At 40.7% G+C, this 24,168-nt stretch overlaps 1 protein-coding gene across 3 annotated transcripts in view; it reads left to right on the forward strand.

The window, feature by feature from the left end:
• The first annotated feature begins 6,166 nt into the window (after positions 1-6,166).
• EFR3A (EFR3 homolog A) overlaps positions 6,167-24,168 on the forward strand; it is an 83,126-nt gene continuing 65,124 nt past the window's right edge. For 2 of the 3 annotated variants that reach the window (XM_051609677.1, XM_051609678.1), the window contains exons 1-2: positions 6,167-6,223; positions 12,306-12,358. In XM_051609677.1, the coding sequence (XP_051465637.1) occupies positions 12,349-12,358 (10 nt within the window). In that variant the 5' untranslated portion in view covers positions 6,167-6,223; positions 12,306-12,348. Of the gene's footprint in view, positions 6,224-12,305; positions 12,359-17,996; positions 18,087-24,168 lie in introns of all 3 variants that reach the window. The other variant, XM_051609676.1, reaches the window with a different exon arrangement.

The following is a 24,168-nucleotide window of genomic DNA, read 5'->3' on the forward strand; positions in this document are numbered from 1 at the left end:
GCCTTTACTTTTTTCTGTTGATGAATGCTATGCACTTCCTTATCTATTTTTCACTACCAACATTTTAAACGTAACCATATCTTTCTAACACAGATATATGAGTAACATTTAACCTTCTACCATTCTTGCATTATACTGTTATGGGAGTATATTAAGTATTTTGGTATTTTTGCAATTTTTTTTTTTTTCTTTTTCTTTAGAACTCATTGAGAAGAGCTCCTCTCTTAGACCTTCCAGGGCTAACTAATCGTTCTGGTTACCCTTCTGAACCTCCACTAATGTTTCAAACTAAGGTACTTTTTGCTGCTTGCTGCAGACACTGAACATTTGATGGTACTTTTATGTGAATTAGTATTCTAATTAGAAAATAGAACTGCTGCTGCCAAATTAGTAATGCAATTCATGCTTTATTATTGGACACAGAAAAGAATATTTCTGTCTCACAATTCAGATACTCCTAGAGTGAAAGCACTAAAAGCTGTTCCTATGTCATTATTAGCATTTAAAGTAAAAAAAAAAAAAAAAAAAGGCAGATTACATGGGACACAGAGTTTTGTGCATGTGTGGATCAGCACATGTATGAACTGTTGCTCCAGAAGATTTAGATGTTCAAGCAAAACTGGCCAGTGCACTTAGATGGACTTGGGATGAGGGGAAGTAAAACTAGACAGTCTGGCTGCAGATCAGCCGTGCAGCAATTTTGTATGTGTGCAATGTATTGTTTTCTTGATCTTACTGGGTAGGGTTTTTTTGTCACCTAATGTGTTCAAAGGATCAGGTCTTTCTTTCATTGACAATAAATGAAAAATTGGTGTTGGACAGAAAGGTGGCTGGATATTCTTCTGAAAATATTCCTGTATTTCACAACTAAATTTGCTACCCATTACATAACACATAAGGAATCTCAAAGACATAAACACATACATATTCATAGACCACAGCTGTTTGCTCTATTTTGAAATTGAATTAGGAAAACAGTTGTTTTAAACAACAGCACTACAATTATGCTAAGGGCTCTACTGACTTTTGTTGAATATTAGATACAACATGTTTTATGTAATAATGTCATAAAAGAGGCCTGCTTTAAAATACAGCAAACAAACCTCAATCCCAACCCTGTATTTATTCTAGGATTTGAACTTTGTAGATCTACTCCATATTCACAGATGCTTGTAACACAATAATCATGGGGGAAAACATATTAAAAACCCTCAAGGAATAAAAGGTATTCTTTACAGATGCAGGACCTGTAATGTCAGACAACTGAAACTTTGTTTTAAAACTGATTTAGTATTTTTTAAACTGAGAGAAAAATAGAAAAATTGGGATGTTACTCTCAGTGTTATATTTAAATCTGTGAGCAGTGGCTGAATGAACACCAACCTGGCTTGCTGATTGTCTCCTTCAAACAATTGGTAAGAACTAGTAGCTGCACTATTAAGCCAGCATTTTCCCCAAACCATATGGCATGACAAATACACTGGAGCCTGCACACCCCTCTGAACAGCTGATAGAAAAATAGGACAAATAGTTTGAATGAAACACTTCAACAGAGAGCAGGCTGCCTATAGCCCATGGTTGGAAGAATGATCTTTGAACTAAAGCTACATCTGACATAAGTTGAGTCAAGACCATGATAACTCACTTTTCTTTTTGGCTGCTGAAAAGTATATTAAAACGTTTCACAAGGTTTCAGAAAAGAGCTAGGGGGATTATCATCACCAGCTTTATTAAAGGACAAATGTTGCAATACAGAGTATGTCAGCGCTGGCAACTGTTGGCTGAAACAATAAACTGCACTCTAATCCCAACAGGTTATGCTTCACAGGCAGTGACTCAATACACGTATCTATGGAAGGCAGCCTGTGAACTTTTTTATTACTTTCATTATGTTTGGCCCCAAGAGTTCAAAATCATAAGCTGTACTTCAGAAAACAGACAAAGAGATAAGAAGGACTTTAGTTTGCTCTTTTAACTCCCCCAGTCACACTCACATGTGAGAGTCTTGCCAGTTTTCCCAAATTAACATATTTTGGATACAGCTGAAAGCTGCGAGGAATTGAGACATCTTGCCTCCCTAGTTTTGCATTTTTTAGGGATAATTTTCAATAAACATGTATCAGAAATGCTGTTTCTAGTAGAAGGCAGATGCAAAATGTATCAGAAAATAAAATGATAGTTGTTTCAAGTGGCAGAGCTAATTGAAAGGGCTTTAAACTAGGCTCAAAGGGAGAAGGGGTAAAACCAGGCTCACTAGAAATGAGCCTAAGGGAGGCCTTCAGTCTGCTGTCTCAGTTGAGGTGGGACATGATGACACATGTGGCAACAAAACCACAGGGCTCACTAATGGATTAGTAATCACGAAAGTGGCTGAGAATGGTCAGACAGCAATTAGGACTTCTCTCTCCAAAGTGGTGGCAGGATCGTAAGCCCAGCTGAAGTGCTTCTACACCAATGCACACAGCGTGAGCAATAAACAAGAGGAGCTGGAGGCCACTGTGCAGCTAGAAAACTATGACATAGTTGCCATCATGGAAACCTGGTGGAATGACTCACACAACTGGAGTGCTGCACCCAATGGCTACCAACTCTTCAGAAGGGGCAGGTGAGGAAGAAGAGGCGGTGGGCTGGCCTTCTATATTAGAGAGACATATGAATGCCTAAAAGCCAATTAAGATGATGATAGGGTTGAGTTCCTATGGATAGGAATCAAGGGGAAGGCCAACGAGGGTGATATAGTGGTTAGAGTTTGTTATAGACCACCCAACCAGGATGAGGAGGTGGATGAAATATTCTATAAGCAGCTGGGAGAGGTTTCACAATCGCTACCCCTTATTCTAATGGGGGACTTCAACTTCCTATGTCTGCTGAAAATACAACACAGAAAAGAGAGAACAGTCCTGGAGGTTCCTGGAGTGCATGGAAGATAACCCCCTAACACAGCTGATGAGGGAGCCAACCAGGGAGGGAGCCCTTCTGGACTTGGTGCTCATGAACAGAGGACTTGTGGGGGAAGTAACAGCTGGAGGAAGTCTAGGGCATAGTGACCATGAATTTACAGAGTTTCCAATTCTTGGAGAAGTAAGGAGGGGGTCAGTAAAACTGCTGCCTTGGACTTCTAGAGGGCCAACTTTGATCTGGTCAAGAGACTGATTGACAAAGGCCCTTGGGAGAATGTCATGAAGGGTAAAGGAGTCCAGGAAGGCTGGACACACTTCAAGAAGTCTTGAAGGCCCAGGAGCTGCTCTGCCCATGTGTTGAAAGACCAGCCATCGGGGAAGACCACCAGCCTGGATGAATAGAAAGATTTGGCTGGAGCTCAGGAAGAAAGCGAGAGTTTGTGGCCTCTGGAAGAGAGAACAAGCCTCTCTGAGGAATACAGAGATGTAAGAAGGCAATGCAGGGAGAAAATTAGGAGGGCCAAAGCCCAACTTGAATTCAACTTGGCTACTGCTGTCAAAGACAATAAAAATTCTTTCTATAAATACATTAATAACAAAAGGAGGATTAGGGAGAATCTCCATCCTTTATTGGATGCAGGAGGAAACACAGTGACAAAGGATGAGGAAAGGCTGAGGTGCTAGATGCCTTCTTTGCCTCAGTCTTTGCCTCTTTCCTTCATTTACCAGCAGTCCTGGCTAGCTGAGGAGGTTCCAGTGGACTGGAGGGAAGTAAATGTGGTACCCATCCACAAGAAGAGCCAGGAGGATCCACGGAACTACAGACCTGTCAGTCTGACCTCCATGCCAGGGAAGGTCATGGAGCAGATCATCTTGAGTGCCATTATACACCATATACAGAACAACCTGCTGTTTATGAAAGGAAGATCCTGTTTGATGGACCTGATCTCTTTCTATGACAAGATGACCTGCCTGGTGGATGAGGCAAAGGCTGTGGATGTTGCCTACCTAGAGTTCTGTAAGGCCTTTGACACTGTCACCCATAGGTTTGTGATGACAAAACTGGCTGCTCATGGCTTGGACGAGCATCTGCTCTGCTGGGAAAAACACCGGCTGGATGGCCGGGCCCAGAGAATGGTGGGGAGTGGAGTTACATCCAGCTGGTGACTGGTCACAAGTGAGGTTCCTCAGGGCTCAGTGTTGGGACCACTTCTTTATAACATCTTTATCAATGATCTTGATGAGGAGATAGAATGCACCCTCAGTAAGTTGGCAGACAACACCAAGTTGGGAGGGAGTATTGATCTGCCTGAGGGTAGAGAGGCTCTGCAGAGACACTTGGACAGACTAGATAGATGGGCCGAGGTCAGTTGTATGAAGTTCAACAAGGCCAAGTTCCAGGTCCTGCACTTGGGCCACAACAACCCCTTGCAACGCTACAGGCCTATGGCACCCTGACCTGTCTTAGAAATAGTGTGGCAAGCAGGACCAGGGAGGTGATCATCCCTCTGTACTCAGCATTGGTGAGGCCACACCTTGGATACTGTGTCCAGTTTTGGGCACCTCAAGACAGGAAGGATATTGAGGTGCTGGAGCCTGTCTGAAGAAGGGCATTGAAGCTAGTGAAGGGCCTTGAGAGCAAGTCATATGAGGAGTGGCTGAGGGAACTGGGGCTGTTTAGTCTGAAGAAAAGGAGGCTGAGGGGAGACCTCATTGCCCTCTACAAGTACCTGAAAGGACATTGTAAAGAGGTAGGAGGTGCTGGTCTCTTCTCACAAGTAAGAGGCAATGGTCTCAAGCTGTGTCAGGGGAGGTTTAGACTAGACATTAGGAAGAACTTTTTCAGATATTGGAACATGCTGCCCAAGGAGGTGGCTGAGTCACCATCCCTGAAAGTGTTCAAGGCCAGGTTGGATGGGGCTTTGAGCAACCTGGTCTAGTTTGAGGTGTCCCTGCCCATGCAGGAGCATTGAAAACAGGTGATCTTTAAGGTCTCTTTGAACTGAAACCATTCCATGATGCGATGAAATGTAGAAAATACCTTTGATTCATTCATCTGCCTTAACAGATAGACTGGCATGTCCTCCTTCTGAAGGAGTTACCTACACCACAAAATGAACTTTCCGGATTTCCCCGTGCCTGTCTAGAAAATCAGGCATCAAAGACACCAGGTTTTGAAGCTGGTGCAGTTATTTCAAGAAGAAATGAGATTATGAGATTATGCAGCCTTGGATCAGTAGCTGTTTCACATGATTTCCTTCTGGGTCATGCAGCACGGTGTGTAACAGGCACATTTGAACACTGGTGTCAGTCAAGCCACCAAGCACAGCTCATCCAGCCGGGCCCCTTCCTGCAGAGCAGAAACACAGCTCCTTCCTGCTGTCCAGTTCTGGCCAATAACTGCAGAAACTCACAACCAGGCCAAAGGTCTTTCAGCATGGCCTTCTGTGATGGGACAAAGGGTAGTGGTTTTAAATAAAAGAGCGCAGACTTAAGCTAGATAAAAGGAAGGTGGCAAAACACCGGAACAGGTTGCCCAGAGGTGGTAGATACCCCATCCCTGTTCAAGTCCGGGTGGGACAGGGTTTACAAGCAACACGATCTAGTGGAAGGTGTCCCTGCCTACCGCAAGGAAGGTGGACTAGTGACCTTCAAACGTCCCTTCTAACCCAAACGACACTATTATTCTATGACCATGGGACAACATACCGCTTTAGAGTACAACTTGGGCTTCACACTGTTCAGAAAGAGACTCCCTCTCCTGCTCAGGCAGCCTCCGACCCCCCACGGAAGGCCCCACCTTCCCTCACCCGCACCCCCGGCTGGCGCTGCCGCCTCAGGAACAGGAAGGCTCCAGCAGCAGCACAGCGGAACCTGCCTCACGCAGAGCCTCCGCATCCAGGCTTCTGCCTCTCCGAACACCCACGGCGGGTTCCCGCGGCTCCCGGGCCCGGTGACGCCACCCCCGAGCCCCGCCGAGCCCCCACGGCGGCCGCACGGCTGCCCCGCTCCCGCCGCCGCCGGGGTGCGCGGAGGGCGCTGGGAGTCGTGTCCGCCCGCCGCGCCCCTCGCCTTGCCCGCCCTGCCTCGGCGGGTAACTTCGCCCCAAGGGCCGCCCAGCCGTGCCCGAGGCGCTCCTTGTGCCGCCCTGCTCCCTGCTGTCCCGCCTGTGTGTGCGGGGAGCGATGGCCGCAGGCAGGAGGCCGCGGGGCCCCGCACGGAACTACAGCTCCCGGCGTGCCTCGCGCCCCGGGCACGCTCATAGCGGGGGGGGGGGGAGGGCAAGATGGCGGCTGCTCCAGCGAGCCCGGGAGGTGCCTGAGGTGAGTCTGGGGCAGCCCGGGAACGGCCCCTTTGCTTGTCTTTACCTTCACAGGCGTCTCCTTTTCCTGCTCGTCGGCAGCACTCCCTGCTCTCCACGTTTGGGAGCGAGGAGGCCGCCAGATGGGCGGGCGCTGATGGGGGGGGGGGCTCGGGCTGACCCGCAGCAGCGGGACCCGCACTCGGGTCGGCGGGGGCAGCTGGACGAGGGAGGCGGGAGAAGGAGCCCGAGGCCGTCGCCTCCGCCCCGTGTCTCGGGGCCCCGCAGGCTGCCCGCCGGGCGGCGGCCGCTGCTCCCTGGGCGCTGCGGAACGGTCCCGGGAGGCTCGTTCGGGACCCCGCCTTCCCTCTCCCAGAAGAGGGCTTTAGGTCCTGCCGCCACGGAGTTGGTGCCCGCACGAACGCTCCTCTGGAGGTGAGACCTTCCAGGGAGGCGACCTGAGGTCGAAGCCGAGTTGTCGGTGGTCAAGTCGTGTCTGGTGAGGTCGGGCATCCCTGGGGCATCCGTCCGGGCGCAGCCAGGCCGTGGAGGACTTGCGGCTTTGGGACTTCCCGGAGCTGCTTGTCTTCAAATGGGCCATAACACAGCGAGGTGCTGCTGAGCAGTAACCGAGCGCAGTGCAGGTTTACAAAAGGACTGCACTGTGAGCTTCATCTTCTAAAGTTACTTGTACAGCATGGAGCCATACTTTAGATCTCAACTGAAGTGTAGGCTGGCAAATATTATTTCTGAGAACTAGTTGTGGTACAACTTCTCTTTCATTAAGCCGAATCCATATAGGGAGGTATCCCATGGCTTTTTGAACTGAGATACTACAAAGAAAAGATCTCGGCGTGGATTCAGAGATCTCTTGTGTTCTGTTGGAGAACTTGTGTAACTTGGAATCAGTGTTAAATCCTCTGTCAAAATCGAGTTCATTAGCCCAGATGTTTTACTTCATAAAGCTTAATCAGATGGTTGCTGTGCAAATCGAGTAGGTAAGCTAAAACCTAAGCAACAGCCAAAGCTTTGGGAAGGTACAGGTAATCTTCTACATCCTGAAGCCTTTGTAATGCATTCAAAATAATTTGAAATGCTTTCTTGAGTAACTTTACCATTCAGGGCATCTTGCTGGAAGACTCAGTGTGTGGATGCTCTTAAACATGTGGTGAAATTTCCCTGAAACATTTGTGATTAAGGTTGGAATCTTGGTTGTAGTGCCCTGATGTGTGTAAAGGCTTATGCAGAAGTTTTATTTAAGCCTTTTAAGAACCCTTTTAATATTTGTCTTAAAAAAAATACTACTAGAATGGGAATAATTTCTGATTCAGGAAAAACAAACAAAAGTGGGATCAGAATATAGTTTGTAATTAAACAGCTGGCTTAAACTTAAATATTTAAGTTTAGCATCCTGTTATGAAAATGTTTGTAGTTAATGATGACCTGTAATTTCTCTCAGCTTCTGATTCCAACTTGTGCAGGAGAAGGCAATAAAGTATAATGAAAGGGAATTGCACTTCTTATTATGATATCTAAATTGTAAAATGCACATGTTGAAAACAGCTCTAGTTGGTATCAGTGACTTTATCTGCCCAGCCTAACTCTGTAATGAAGTCATTATTGTAAAAATACTGTTGTTTTTAAACAAGGTAAAAGTTGTTTGTTTGATCGTTTTTTTTCAAGTAAAAACAAATTGTGTTCTCTATAGCAGGAATAGAGCAAAACCAATTTATCTGATGGATTTTTAACCCACCGCTGGCAACACATGTACCTAGGCAAAGGAACATTGCTTTTCATTTTGCCTTTGGATGGATATTGGATTAAACTTGCCTTTGAGTTACTAAGGAATGCTTATTTAATGTGCAGGGTTCTTCTGGTGCTAAAACCATCTGCTCAAGACTGAATTTGCTAAGATGAGGCAAAACAAATGTTCTTTTAGATGTGCCTGTTTAGTTGGACTCTCCTGGGTGAGAGAACAGAGCAGCCTCATTGATACAGCCAGGCTCATGCATGGCTTTGCTTCTCTTCCTGAGAAGGGTAATTCAAAATAAGATCAGGCACTTTCACAGAATTGAACTGTGCTAGATAAATCCATCTTATATTGCATATTTTGGATTCTGGGAATTGTAGTTGCAGCCTGTCTATATTTAGGAATGGGCATGTGACCTATTAATCTTGCATAGCATTGGCCATTTGCCTACTTTCAAATCTAAAGGCACTGATTAATTTTTCAAATAGGAAATACAAGCAGGGAAACAAGTGATGTAAACACGAAAGTGTGGTGCATTTTTAATTTTTCAATTCATGCCTGGGTTGCCTGTCAGGGATGCTTAAGCCCAGACTTTTCTTTGACTTAATTTGGAGAAATCGGTAGGTGCCCAGCTAGCAATTTCATTTTGAATATTCAAAATCAAGTAAATAATTTATAGTGTTACATAATAGAATAACATAATGGTAGACTTAGAAAATACCAAAGGTTACGTACACTAACTTCTATTTCTTAGCAACCTAGTCTAGTGGGAGATGTCCCTGCCAGTGCAGGGGGGTTGCATCTAGATGCTCTTTAAGGTCCCTTCTGACCCAAGCCATTCTGTGATTCTATGATTCTTTACCTGTAGCACAAGGGTATATATTTCTTTCTGTTTTAGATCCTCAGAGTTCTGTTTTAGGGAAGACAGGAAAAAAATGTCTGCTCTTCTGTTTGGCTTTCAGCACCATTTATAGAATCTTGTGATAATAAGTAATAGTTTCTACTTATAAACTATACTTTAATTCACATAGCAGGTTATTTAAAGTAATGACAAAAAAGAAATTAAATCACATGTAAGTGTATAACTCAAGGAAGTAAATGATCAGAAACAATAAGTAGAACAAAGTGTGTTTTTATTCCTATGTTAGTGGTATTTGAATCTAGTAGAACAATAAATTGACCTTGGGTTTCCTTATCCCAGCCAAATTGTGTAGAATCTAGTTAAAACTAAACAGAAGTACTTTTTTAGAAAATGACCCTTTTGTGTGATACAAGTGCTGATCTGCCTTTTAAGGTAGATTCACTAACATCCTACTTTGATTATAATTGTGTTAAGAGTTACTATTGGAGCCTTGGGAAAGCAAAACAATGTTCAGTCCTCCACAAAATAATAGACATAACTTCTGTTTACCTCTTTAAAGCCCAGGAGTCATTTGCTTTGGTTCAGGAGACATTGTATAGCTACATAACATCCTTAAATTGCTTCTGGTGATATACAGAATCATAGAATGATTAAGTTTGGAAGGGACCTTAAAGATGATCAGGTTCCCACCTCCCTTGCTATGAGCAGGGACACCTTGCATTAGACTAGGCTGCACAAAGCCTCATCCAGCCGGGCCTTCACACCTCCAGGAGGGGGCTTCCACAACCTCCTGGGGCAACATGTTCCAGCACCTTACTAACCTAATGCCTGATGTCTAACCTAAATCTCCCCTCTTTCAGTTTGTCCTATCACTAAACACTCTGCTGAAAAGCCCCTCCCCAGCTTTCCTGTAGCCCTTTCAGGTACTGGAAGGCTGCTATAAGTTCTCCCTGGAGCCTACTCTTCTCCAGGCTAAATAGCCCCAACTCTCTTAACCTGTCTTTGTAGCACAGGTGCTCCAGCCCTCTGATGATCCTTGTGGCCCTTCTCTGGACCCTCTCCAACGTCTCCAGGTCTTTCCTGTGCTGAGGGCTCCAGAGCTGAACACTGTACTCCAGTTGCAGCCTCACCAGAGCATCCCCTCCCTCTCCCTGCTGGCCACACTTCTTTTGATGCAGCACAGGATGTGGTTGGCCCTCTGAGCTCCAGCACACACTGGCGGCTCATGTCGAGCTTTTCATCAATCAACACCCCCAAGTCCTTTTCTTCAGGGCTGTTGTCAATCCATTTTCCCCACAGCCTGTATTTGTGCCTGGGGTTACGCTAACACAGGTGCAGGACCTTGCACTTGGCCTTGTTGAACTTCATGAGGTTGCCATGGACCCACCTCTCCAGCCTGTCAAGGTCCCTCTGGATGGCATCCCTTCCCTCTTGGGTGTCAACTACTCCACACAGCTTGGTATCATCAGCAAACTTGCTGAGAGTGCACTCAGTCCCACCATCCGTGTCTCCAAAAAAGATGTTGAACAGCACTGGTCCCAGTACCGACCCGTAAGGAAGCTTACTCATCACTTGCCTCTACTTGGATAATGAACCATTGACCATAACAATCTGGGTGTGGCCATCCAGCCAATTATGCACTGAGTGGTCCATCTGTCAAATCCATCAAATATCACAAGATTACATGGAATATGTTAAACAATAAATGTTAGACTGTGTAGGAAAACTAAATCATATCTCATGGTTTGCCATTTCGCTTTTTCTATTTGTAGCCCAAGTTCTACTTCATCAAATTCTAGATTTTTTTTTTTCCCCTCTGTGGTTAGTTAAAATTTAATTCAGTGAGAAACAGCAGAGCAGACTCATGGTGGAGAGCTGCTTATTTTTAGTTCTGTTCTACTGTAACAGATTTCAGCATCTGTGAACTACACTTTGCCCTAGGCCTCCTAATGAGCCTATGATTGAAAACTTGATTGAGAGGAAATTGTGTGGTCTGTTCTGTGTGTAGAATCCAGGCCTCTTTCATATTGAATTTTTGGTCCTCTTACAGATCATAAAATAATTAGAAATCCAGTGAGCAACTTAGAAACAAAATAAGCAGTCTTCAATTTGAGCACCTGTTTTAGGAGCTTATACAACTTTTCTGCATTAATGTCTCCTGAAGTATGTTGACTTTGCTAGCAGCAACAATGATAATGTTCTAGCAAAATACGTTGAATTCCTGATTGCTAGTGATGGTCAGTTAATATGCTGAGTGTGTGGTGCTTGACTCCCTTGCACCTATCAGCCTCTTTGCATTTCTGTGTTCTGGTATGTCGGTGAATCTGTGTTGTGTGATCTCCCAGCAAAGTTCTTAACCACACTGTAGAGACTGCACTTTTCCATGTGTCCATTGAACATTCACTACCCACAGCACACGTTTCCTTTTATAAAATTATGCTGCTTCTAACTCTGTCATTGGAGAGGGACATACAGCCTTTTAATAGGATAGGGTATTTTAAAGAAATTAATTCGAAGCAGTATTTTTAATCACTATTGGCAAATGGGAACCTCTGATTAAAATATATACACAGTGAGAATCAAGTTTATTTTTAGCATCTCTGGACATTGCTTTAGTGTGCTGTCATTGAAACATGTTTTGTGACCAAATGAAATGTTTATTCTTACATTATCACTGTCTGGGATTATAGTTTTTTTGGGTTTTGTGTATAAACAACTGTTAGCTGATTTTTTTTAGTTTAAATATTTTATTTTTGAAAGCAGTGACACTCAGTCTCTTTAACTTAAGGTTTTTTTTCTCCTTTCTAAAAAGGTACATTTGCAGTGAGGCTGCGTTTGGCAGTTAATCAAACCTAAATATGTTGGGTTAGCATAAAAGCGAATAATTTGAAGATTCTTCTAATAGTAGTTAAGTGGTAGATTAGGCTACTTTTATCCCCAAAATAGATTGTAACTTCATGGAGTTAATTGTATGAAAATAGCTAATTGCATCTAAAGTCCTTTGAGCAGCTGTTGTTTGTATAGTTTGTTCTCTGATCTAAACCCTGTATTTTTTTGACACTTGGAGAAAAATGTCCTAGACAGTGTCACACAGAATTTTCAGCATAATTCTTCACTATGTAGAACAGAAACCTTTCACAGGTATTTTAACTGAGAAGTGCTGTGATTTACATTTGAAGTGGAAGTTTCTTGTAAGGCTGTACACCGTTTAGCATCGTAAACAATAGAAGTTCGAAAGGTCATCCCAGTACATACAGAGACAAATACTTACTCAGGCATCAAATGCAAGAACAGAACGGCTGGATTTCAAGAGGTGGCAAAACCTACGTCTAGTCTGGTCAGATAAAATGATATCCGGGTTTCTGTGGTAACAGCCTCTCTGATATTAGAGCCAAAGAATGTGACTTTGGCTCATTCTGCACACGTTTCTATGTATATTTGGATGTAAATAGTCTAAAGATGTCTTGACTGAATTTTTTCTTTTCTTTATAGTTACGATATTTTTGCAAAATTGAAGACAGACTCCTGATTAACAATGCCTGGCAGTAAGTATTGCTACCTCAAGTACATTGAGACAGTATTTAGGGGTGTTTACCATTATGTTATTTTCTCTGGGGATTAAAAGTTGTACCAAAATTAAAAAGGAAAAAAGCCAAATTATGATAATTGCTGTAATTTTTAAGATATTTAAGCTCTCAATATTATCCAGCTTCTGCCTTTGTAAATCTCCATGCATTTTGCCAAGGAAGCTACATGCACTCTATTTTCCTTTTCTGTGAGAAGTACACAGTTCAACATTGATGAATTTTCTATGTATTAAGTATATTCTGTATTAAGTATGTTCAGGTATGTTCTGGAATAGTTGTATTCAGAAAATAAAATCATATTCTGCTATAATCCTATATTTGGAAAATAATAAATATTGTTTACAGAAGATGTAATTATTATTTATGATATGAAGTGATAAGACAAATTTTTACATGCAAAGTTAAATGAGATTTTTGAGACAGATATTTCTAAGAATCAAATTATTATTTACCTTGAAGAGTAGCAAATTTCTCTAGCACAAAGACTCAAGTTATAAAATGTGTTAATATAGTATCAATTCCAACTCACTTTTGTTTTAACTTTTTATTTTCTATTTAGAAAAATACTGCATAGTCTCTAATAAAATTACTAACAACAGTCTTTGGATAAAGCGGACTTACGGATGCTGAAATCTGTTACAGTACCAATCATATTGAGTGCTCTTTAATTATAGGTTTGTAATGAGCTTCACATTTGAGCATTTGTTGTAAGCTGTGACTACTGAGTAATTAAAAGTGTGGTACAGTAATTCTAGGTTTTGTGTTACATGGTCACACTTCTACAAATGGCTATTCTGTAACTGAAAATACTTGGATGTGTTGTGTTGATTGAACCATTGTAATATAAAATCCCTTCCTGTAAGTATTTGGGCGTTTTCTACTTTTGTGGAAAATAGTTGAATTTACTCTTCTACATAAACATGAGATTTTTTAAAGAAAATAGTGTCATATATATGGATTATTTTGTATATTTACATGAGAAGCAGTTAATGTGAACTGTTCCAGCTGTTCAGTGGTTCAACTTTTGTAATGCAATGAACTGCTGCTGTGTTCCTGTTGCAATATTGAGTACTGTTAAAGCCTCTATTACGGTGCTTGCATTTGCCATGAATGAGTGTGTGGGGGTTTTTTTTGACAAAGTAGAAAAGTAAGATTATTATTTTTTTTTTCTCAACTAGACATACTTATGTTCGGGGTCATTATTAACTTTATTTACTATAGTGCATGTAGCATCTGCATTACTGCAGAGTCAGGAGGACCTTCAAGGAGACCAAACCAACTGATTGCAGTATTTGCCTGTAGTGAAAGACTCAGAACTTTGCAGCCATTTATTTATCTTCTGTGTGTATCAGATGAGTTTTTTAAGTGCTTCAGTGAAGGGGAGGAAACCTAACATCATGGAATCACAGAATTGTCAGAGTTGAAGGGACCTCTAGACATCATCTAGTCCAACTCCCCTGCTAAAGCAGGATCCCCTAGAGCACATTACACAGGACTGCATCCAGGCAGGTCTTGAATATCTCCAGAGAAGGGGACTCCACAACTTCCCTGGGCAGCCTGATCCAGTGCACTGTCACCCTCACTGTAAAGAAGTTTCTCCTCATATTTAAATGGAACGTTTTATGTTCCAGCTTGTGCCTGTTACCCCTCGTCTTGTCACTGGGAACTTCTGAAAAGAGTCTGGCTCCATCCTCCCTGCACCCACCCTTTAGATACTTACAGGCATTAATAAGGTCCCCCCTCAGCCTTCTCTTCTCCAAGCTGAAGAGTGTATTTCAATTATTACAAAATAACAGTGATTTCTTAATTCTTTTTTTCCAAAATTTGTGGTAAGTAAGAGGTACTGTTAGATTTTAATGCAAGCAAGCATCACTTTGTGGCTGGTTGTGCTTTTTATCAGTATGCATAGAGACACCCTTTAAGACTTCAGCTTTGTTGTGTGTGGAAGGGAAGCTTTTGCCCACTGACTTAGGATTCTTTAGAGATTCCATATGATACATTTCAGAGCATATTGGTGAAACCGGTTGCTACTATTTAATATTGCTTTGAAAACTTAAAGTATTTGTCCATGAAATCTTAAAAGCTCAGTTGTTTGTAAAGGACGAGGCATGTAGTCAGAACTGGAATATGGTATTGGGAGAGAGAAATAAACACAGGCAGTTAACCAAAGGTAATGTTCTTCTCATTCAACCTCATTTGTGTCATGTCTGCTGGTCTCTGCAGTTGTTTGTTACCTATTGCGTTGACACATTTTCTGTTGATGTTGCTGTTTAGTGGTCCCATTTAAGAATATGGAGATATAGTGCTGCATTGAGCCTTTAATGAAATAATGTTAAGGTTTTAGTCTCAATAAAGTCATAGCCCGTAAATAGAAGATTTTCAGTCTGCTCTTTAAAGATGTGTTTGTTTTTCACTAGCTGTGGCATGGCCGTTATATTGATTAGGTGATTGCTGCAGCACTTGTTAACAACCTTGCCAAAGGATTGCTTTTCTTTGTATTCTTTGCAGCTTTAACTTTATAGTTCCTCTTGTGCAAATAACATGGGCATTGATGCAAGATAACCTTTCAAACGTGGTGTCCTCATCTGAAGTTGAAATACAGGTTCTAAAATGTTGAGAAAGCAAATGTGTTTTCATACTGCTGTTGCAATCGAGTAGGATTTGATTGATGTGAGCCACAGCTGTTTTATGAACGGATTTAGCTGTGCCTTATCTCAAATAAACTGTAGATTAAAAGATGAATTAGTCCTTTTACTTAGAAGCAAACCAAAGAACTTGTGACCAATAACCTTTTTAGTATAGGCAGTATGTGTTTTTCATTTGTCACAAATTTGGTCTCAATTTCCCTATTCAGGAATTCGTGCGTATAATTTCATTTACATACTTCTGTTAACAACATGGGTGGTTTTGGTAGGGATTTTTTTCTGCCTTATTTGGATAGAAGCATTAAGAATGCTTAAGGAAAAAGCATAGCCAAGTCATGTAGCAAAATATTTGTTTAAGACTCTTTTCCTTTTGGACATTATGTTCCAGATATTCACACTTAATCAGATCATTGAAACACAGTTTGGTAGATTATGAGGGTTTTTTTCAGAAACAGCTAGCCTACTTATTGGCTGTATTCCCTCATTTTCATTCAGTATTTAATTTAAAGGCAGCTTTTATACTAAAATGAGATTGCTTTGACTAGAAAAATTACTTGATATGGGTGAGAACACTTGCCGACTATAAGAATGTATTGTGATAGCCATGTGATTATTTTTTTTTTAACCTTCCTTGTTCTTTTTTCTTGTTTTTACTTATGCTGATGACATACTTAACTATATCTTTGCTTTTGAAGGTTTTGTTAATAATTATTGTTACATTAAACTGATTTTAGCAGCTGATTAGCAGGTCGTTGTATGAATGACCGCGACTTGCATATGAAGAGAGCAAATACATACAAATAAGGATTTTGACAAATGTAGTTTTCCCACAATCTTCCCTTGAATTTCTGCTGTGAAATCTAGCAATATGAACATCCCCTATGCTATTCTGTCAAATTTAAGAGATACATGTATCAATTAGGTGGAAAAATCTTCTATGATATGACCTGTTCTTGGTTACAGTGATGTGACTGTGTTGGTAACTACAGAATGCTGCTCCAAGTGTGCTTGATGCATTGATTCCTTCTCATTAAACTAAGTAACATTTTGTTTCCTCAGCTTCCCAGACACTAAATGGCTTTCTGCCAGTTGTCTTTGCAGAGACATAGTCTGCAGTAGGTCTGTTGGCTTCTCTAATTTGCTGAGAGATGAAAGTAAAGGTAGCACAATTGAACAAAACAACAATTTGTCTTCAATATTACTGCTTTCAGTTCAGTTGCTTCACAGTCTTTACATGACATGAAACAACCAGCTAACCCCTCTCAAACAAACAAAAAAAACCAATCCAACAAACTTAAAATTAGAGTTTTCTCTTTGACTAGAACTTCCTTGCTAAGTGATGAGAGGAAAACAGTGTTTGAAATGGAATTCGAAATTAAAGAAACCATAACTCATATTTAATTTTCTTCACCTGTTTTAAAAGATTGAGAATCTCATTTTGGTTTTCTTCCCTCTTCCCTTTGAGAAATGCTTTTATGTGTCTTTTGCAATTCTACTTCTCTCTGTATATAATAATTAAATAATAACAAGATTGTTAAAAATAAAGGAAGATTTCTTTCTCAGTGAAATACAGTTCTAAAATACCCATGGTGGCTGGAGATGCATTCCTAAATCTATCTATATAAATATTTCATGGGCTAAGCATTCTAATGTATTTAGTGAAAATTAAGCCATAGTTCTAACTAATTACATTTTCCATTCTTCTATCTAACATAGTTTTTTCCTCCTCTGGAGGATGTTTCTCATGTGCCCTGGATACTTAAAAACCCTAAATGGGACCTTCCATTTAAAAAATATTTTTTAATAGTTACTTTATTTTATAGGCAGTAGAAACCCTATTAGTTTTCTTGCAGTATTGATGACTGGTTAGAACAACATTAAAATACATACATTATAGTCCTGTAAGATTTTAGTAGTTTGGTTATTTCAGAAGAATTACATGGGAGAGTATCTGAAATCATTGTCTGCTGCTTGAGTCTAGTACCAGATCCAGTACCATGTCTAGGATGAGAAGCAGCCCTGTTACTGAGTTTTTCTTTCACCTACTGACTTAACTTGCATGGATTTCTTTAAGAGCACCTCTGCTATGAAGACAGGCTGAAAGAGTTGGGGCTGTTCAGCCTGGAGAAGAGAAGGCTCTGGGGAGACCTTATAGCACCTTCCAGTACCTGAAGGGGCTACAGAAAAGTTGGGGAGGGGCTTTTCAGCAAAGAGGGCAGCGACAGGACAAAGGGTAATGGTTTTAAATTAAAAGAAGGGAGATTTAGGTTAGACATCAGGAAGAAATTCTTCACCATGAGGGTAGTAAGGCACTGGAACGGGTTGCCCAGGGAGGTTGTGGAAGCCCCCTCCCTGGAGGTGTTGGTCTAGTGTGAGGTGTCTCTGTTCATGGCAGGGAGGTTGAAACAAGAGAATCTTTAAGATCCATTCCAACCTTAATCATTCTATGATTCTGTGATTTGATAAGAAGACTTGCTAATTTTGAAGAAGTGTTCATTTTGGTGTTTTTTTTTTTTTCTTCTGTCAGCTCTTAATTCTGTCTATGTGCACATCATCCTAGCCCCATTTGGGGAAATTAGGATTAAGAGCAGTTCCATAGAAGGTGAAAATCATTCATATTTAACGACTGCAAATAATGTCCAGTAACATTATCAACGTCCTTCCATTTGTTTCAGAACACACTTTGGTATAGACAAAACCAAAAAAATCTTGTCTCATCCATTCCTTCTTAAAACCTGAAGAATTTATTTTTTCAGCTGTTGTCACTGGTGTCTGCACAATCTGGGCATATAACATAGGAAATCACACACTTTACCCGTGAATTTCATTCTGTCCCCATCAAAGCCTTTATGTGCTTTTAAATTATACATGGACAGTTCACTGAATGTTATCATGTAGCTTAGTAGTTTTTTCAGGTTTTATTAAAATTCAGCTATCGTTGTTATTTACAGAAATCACTTTACAACTGGCTTTCATATCAGTCGATTAACCTTCATGTGCAGAATTGTTTGCTATTGATTTCTCAATCATGGGACGAAAGGGTAAGAAGGCTCATGCTGGTTATGCATGCAAGTGTCCTATATTTTATGCATGACAACAAAGAAAAAGTGATTTTTGGGAGGTGGGATGAGTGTTCTGCTGTGTGATTAAATGCATGGCTCTGTGGAAAGGCATGGGTAAACTGCTTTAAAAAATGTTTTGGCTTTCACTGTACATGGTCTATGGACTTTCTTTCCTGTCATTTACCACTAGGATCCCAAGTTGTTCTCTAGAGAATAGGGTACCTCATGAATTGGTGAAGGTGGAAGTCAGTGGTGTACATGGCTTTTGGCTTTCAAAGAGTGCTATTTAATTTCTAGTAAGTTACATCATTCAAGATGTAACTTTTGTTGTTTTGGTGATGCTTAGCTAGACAACCAAAGTTCGGCTTAATTCCATATTCTGGAGTTCATTTCTGTGAAGTATCCTAGCAAATTCTGTTTGTAGCTGATGTGTTCAAGGGAGTGACCCGTGACTCTTACTGGTAACCCAGCTAGCTCAAAGTATACAAGACTTTTGGTACCCAAGTAGAGGTCAATATGAAGTTTTCTAACATAAGGGACATGCCATCATTGTTTTACCTTTCAGAAGTTAAAACAATTATCAAATCCTTGCCTTGCAGAGGTATATTTAAGAATCTCTTCACTGGTAAGCTAGGAAACTTCCTAATTTGCCTAAGTACAAAATATAAAAAATGAACTAGTTATATCTATTTATGTAGAACTTGCTATTTCCTTGAGCAGGTGTGTAAATCAGTAAATGTATTTGTGTACACTGAATACTGCACTAGTCTGAATTGCTTCCTAGCCTTTGATAATTTACATGTGCAAATAACTGGGCTAATGAAATGAATGCTACTGAAGTCCTGGTCTTTTGTGTTTAAGAACTTTGGGTTCTTTCAAATACTGATTTATTTTTCTTAAGTAGAAACATGGCAGTAAGAATTAATCTTTTGTAAAGATTTGCAATATCCCTGACAATTTTGTGATAAAAGGTAAATATTTTATTTCAAATAAACATTTTTTTTAATTCTTTCTAAATTCAGTGGCTTTTAAAAAATAGATTTGCATTTACTATGTAAATCTGAGTAGAATTCTAGAATTCCAGGATTTTAAAAAATAGTTGTCACCTGTATAATTCATGTTTTCATTTCCAATTTGAGATCAGTTAAAGATTTCAGCCCTTTCATTTTTCAAGAGGAGCAAAACTGTAATTCTGAATTGTACCTTGGCATGTTACAGTATTTTTCTGATTAAGGTGTGTACTTTGGCATGAAATGAGCAGCCAGAGTCGTTAACTGTGGCTTGAGAATGCTTACTCATTCTTTAGTGTAAGAGTGAGTAAGGAATTTCAACCTAACATTTAGCTGTATCATTATACTAAAGCAGTACTGCTTCCTGATACCTTTGTAAAGCTGTTAATATGTAAGGAAACAGAGGATCATAGAATGATTTGGATTGGAAGGGACCTGAAAGATCATCTAGTTCCAACCCCCTGTGTGAGCAGGGACACCTCCCACTAGACTAGGTTGCTCCGAGCCCCATCCATCCTCCTCTTGGACACTTCCAGGGAAGGGGCATCCACAGCTTCCTTGCACAGCTTATTCCAGTGTCTCACCTCCCTCACAGCGAAGAATTCCTTCCTAATGTCTAACCTAAATCTGTCCTCTTCACATTTCAAACTGTTATTCCTCATCCTGTCACTACAAGCCCTTGTAAAAGGTCCCTACCCAGGTTTCCTATAGTCCATTCAGGTACTAGAAGGCTGCTACAAGGTCTCCCTGGAGCCTTCTCCAGGCGGAACATCCCAGCTCTCTCAATCTGTCTTCATAAGAGAGGTGTTCCAGCCCTCTGATCATCTTTGTGTCCCTCCTCTGGACTTGTGCTCCAGCAGGTCCATGTCCTTGTGTTGAAGGCTCCAGAACTGGACACAGTGCTCCAGGTGGGGTCTCAGGAGAGTGGAGTAGAGGGGCGGGATCACCTCCCTTGACCTGCTGGCCACACTTCTTTTTATACAGCCCAGGACATGGCTGGCTTTCTGGCCTGCAAGCACTCATTGCCATCTCATGTTGAGCTTCTCCTCCACCATCACCCCCAAGTCCTCACCCCCAAGTCCTTATCCTCAGGGCCGTTCTCAATCTATTCTTCACCCAGACTGTATTTGTGCTTGGGATTGCCCCAACCCAGGTACAATTCAGAGTAACCTAGAAGGAAGATTTTTTTAGTGTAACTTCTATCCTTCGTGACTGTGTTTAAAACTGTTAATATTGAAGATTGGTTGCATAAACTTCTGCTTCCTTGTTGTAGCACTAAGCTGCTCTTCTGTGAGGGCAGGATGAACTAGGTAAGGATGTCTACAGAGAAAAGGAAGTGTGTAAAGTGGGGTGCATAGACAGCTCTGTGGTCTTGTTCTTGATAATATGTAAAATGATTTTTTTTCTGATTTTTTTTTTTTTAATTCTGAATTAATATAATGTTCTTCTCTGTGTATGTTGACATGTCCAAATATCCATTTGTCAGTACTTTCTAGGAAAATAAAATGGGTAGGTGTAGACACAAACAGGGTTCTTAATTGCAGGTGAGACTCCATCAAGAATTTGAGTTCTTAAGCTTATGTATCTGATGCGACTGTTTTTCAAAGTAACATTGCAATATTGTTACGTATCATTTTATTCTTCAATAATGTCAATACAATTTATATACTTAGTTACTGAACAGGAACAGATATTTTGTCATGTTCTGAGCCCTGTGGGCGCTGTGCTTCAGAAGAATTGCTGCACGCTTTCTCAGTGTGGTTACCACAGCATGGTTCTAGATTCACAGAAGGTTTTCGTCCATACTCTTATGGTGCTTTCTGTGTACTGTGTGTATAGGGGGAAATCAATTTTGTATTTTCTGGTATTGAACTACTTGCATACAGAAAGTTTTGTTTTGAATTAGGAAATGTTTTGCAAAATTTGTGCATATGTACTCAGGTCTATAGCTGAGTGTGCTCAAATGAGGGTAAAACTTGTTTTTGAAGCTCTGTCCATGCTTATGTTGGCATTTAGGGTGTTTTAATTGGAGAAAAAAAAAAAGTATATAGATCAACACACTCTTACATGTCCTATGTACAGTTCAGTCGTTTGCTCTGAACTAGTTAAAATCTAGTTCACTGGGCTAACCCTTCAAACTGCATTAGCTTTGAGGTTTCCAGAAGGACAACCTGTGAACTTTTACTTCCTCCTCTTCAGGACTTTTAAACATGATGTGCATGTTGTCTTTACTCACAGAAAGCTTCTCAAGTCTTACTGTTCTTCATGATGCAATACATGTGACAATGTGGTATCTACTGCCAGATCTCCTTCAGCACTGTGCATTTGAGCAGTGTGTTCTGCAAGGCACCATAGGGCAGGAGTCAAGAGTTTAATCACAGAATCTTAGGGGTTGAAAGGGACCTCAAAAGATCATCTAGTCCAACCACCCTGCCAGAGCAGGATCACCCAGAGTACCTCACACAGGAACATGTCCAGGTGAGTTTGGAATGTCTGCAGCAAGACAATTGTGCCTGCTTAGATACAGTCATAGGATGCATGTGATGAAGACATCTCTACAACTGTTCTGAGCGTCCTGTTCAGTGTGGAAAAGATGGGCAGCGGCATAACATTGTAGGAGTTCATACCACTGCAGTTGTGCTCCTCCCCTGTTGACTAAGTCAAGGAAACAAGCTGCATCATCTTGAGAAAACTGAGAAAGTAGCAATAATCAGAAAACTTCTTGGTGCTGCAGCATCTTCTGTAGAATGGTCTTCCATGTTAGATGTTGCTCCCTACCTGTAACAAAGAAATTGGTGGTAGAAGTAGTTGGCCTTTGAGTGCCTACAGAGGTTACAGTGCACTTACCTGCAGCTGTCTTCTGCAGCTCTGAGGTGTTCAAGGACACAGTATCCTGAAAATTGCTCATCTAGGTTAGAGAATAGGTTTGGGCCAAGATTGACCCAGGCTTTGAACATGATAGTACTGGGAGTTTACTTCTGTGTCAGAATCATTGCTGGGCTGGGGAGACTCTGTTCACCTGAGGAGGAGCCAGGCATTTGGTCAGGGAGACAGGGATCAGAGTATTTGTGCTAAATAGTTATAATGTGCTACTTTTTCCTTCTTTGCATTTACCACCTAAAAAATAATTTCCTGCCAATATTGAACACAGGAATGAAAGTTGGATTTTACCCAGTTTTTTAAAATGTGAACAGGTTATGTGTACCAACTGTGATGGAGAGAGAAACTTATGTAGATGTCTCTGTCCAGGTGTTTTCTCAAGTCAGTGACAACATTTCCTTTCTGTATTGCTTTAGTGATGAGAAGTAAATGACCTTGTTATGACCAGCTTAATAGGAATATAAATAAGGACAAGAACTAAGAAGCAAAATTCATAATAAGATAAAGAGCTTCTTTCACTGGAACCAGATTAATTTTAGATATTCTTAATACTGTATTAAAAATAGAGTGCTGGTACTATCTCAGAGTAGGGAAGGAGGAGGTGGTGTGGAAAAGAACAGAAATGAGCAAGTAAAACAAAGTTAGTCTGTGAAAACAGCAAAGATGGGAGAAAGAAGAGACAGTATGGAAACACTGTGGGTGGTGAACTTGTGAAAAAGGATGCAACTGGAGAACTTGATGTAATGGAAAACTTCCTTTTAATGAATTAGAAGTCTTTAAAAGGCATGTCCCAAAGATAATATCTTCCCTGGGGATTTGTTTTAATTGCTAATGGTTCTGGAAAGAATACTTATTGAAGAAGCTGAGTGGTAAGCCTTATTTGACTCGGCTGTGGTGGGGTTTTTTTCCTACTTCTTACTCCTAACCTGACATTCATTGTCATTTCTCACTTTATGAAAAGCATATATGCAAATTGGTTTTGCTTGCTTTTCACTGTATCATGCTGTGCATCTCTCCATGCTGATTTAAATGTAGAAGAACACACCTTAAAGTCATATCATACCAGAATTAGCTTTATAATTAACTTTACAGCTCTACTGTAAGAATACGTTCTTGGGAGAGGCTTCTTAAAAAAAATATTATTATTTGTTTCAAATTATCTGGACATCAGCATATTTTAAAAAATAAATGTAAAATTTCCAAACCTAGGTAGTGGATGGAATTTTTCACATCGACTGGTACTGAGCTTTTGCTGTCATGGATGTCAGAAAATGACATACAAATGAATAGAGTGTTCTCAAGACAGAAATTTCATCTGCATGTTGGACATTTTCTTTGCTGAGTTTCCATGGAGAGAGGCTACAATTCAGCTGTTTAGATGTCAAATAGCACCAGGGTGGGAGGTGGAGGAGAGGAGAGGCTGATCTGGGGGATGGGACTAGGTCCTGCATAAGTGAAGAGTCCTCTGTACTCTCTGGGACTGCTTTCCAGGGACATTGCAATGGCTGATGAGCACATCCTTACAGCAGTTGTTCTTTTTATAGCAGTCTAAATAGTATTTTTAATTAACTCCCTTATATGGCCAGAATAATTTCCTTGTTTTAAAATACTTGTTCTGTTTTTGATAGCAGAAGGGGAATGCCCTTGAAAATAGTTTTAGTTCCCAATTAAATGCATCAACTGATAAGGACAGTTCAAAACTAACCAGGTATAGTTAGTGTAGTGGTAGAAGTGTTATTTTATGCACTTTCCTCTGGTTATTTGAAACTAATTTATTTTTTGTTTGTATTTTTCATCTCAGATATAGGAAAAAATAAAAATAAAATGAAGGTTTTATGGATAAAAGTACACAATGTTACATAGTTATATTTAAGAACACTGAGCGACCAAATGTAATTTTAATATTGCTCAGTTTCTTGATGTGAGCAAAACGTGCATTCATCTGCTGATTCAAACGTTTATGTTAATTATACTCTTTTTTTGATAGAATGTGTTAATTTTATTTTATTTTAAATCTTGGAAGCTAGGCAGTAAAGATACGGACAACCAGATCCAAGGTTGGGGCATAACAAAATTATTCAGTGAGTGAACATGAAATCTTGGTTTAGGTTGTTAATGTTTAGCAAGCAATTGACAACAATATCGGACAGCAATACAAAATTTCGGAAGAA

The sequence above is a fragment of the Apus apus genome, chromosome 2 (assembly GCF_020740795.1).
Source record: "Apus apus isolate bApuApu2 chromosome 2, bApuApu2.pri.cur, whole genome shotgun sequence".
NCBI lineage: Eukaryota > Metazoa > Chordata > Aves > Apodiformes > Apodidae > Apus > Apus apus.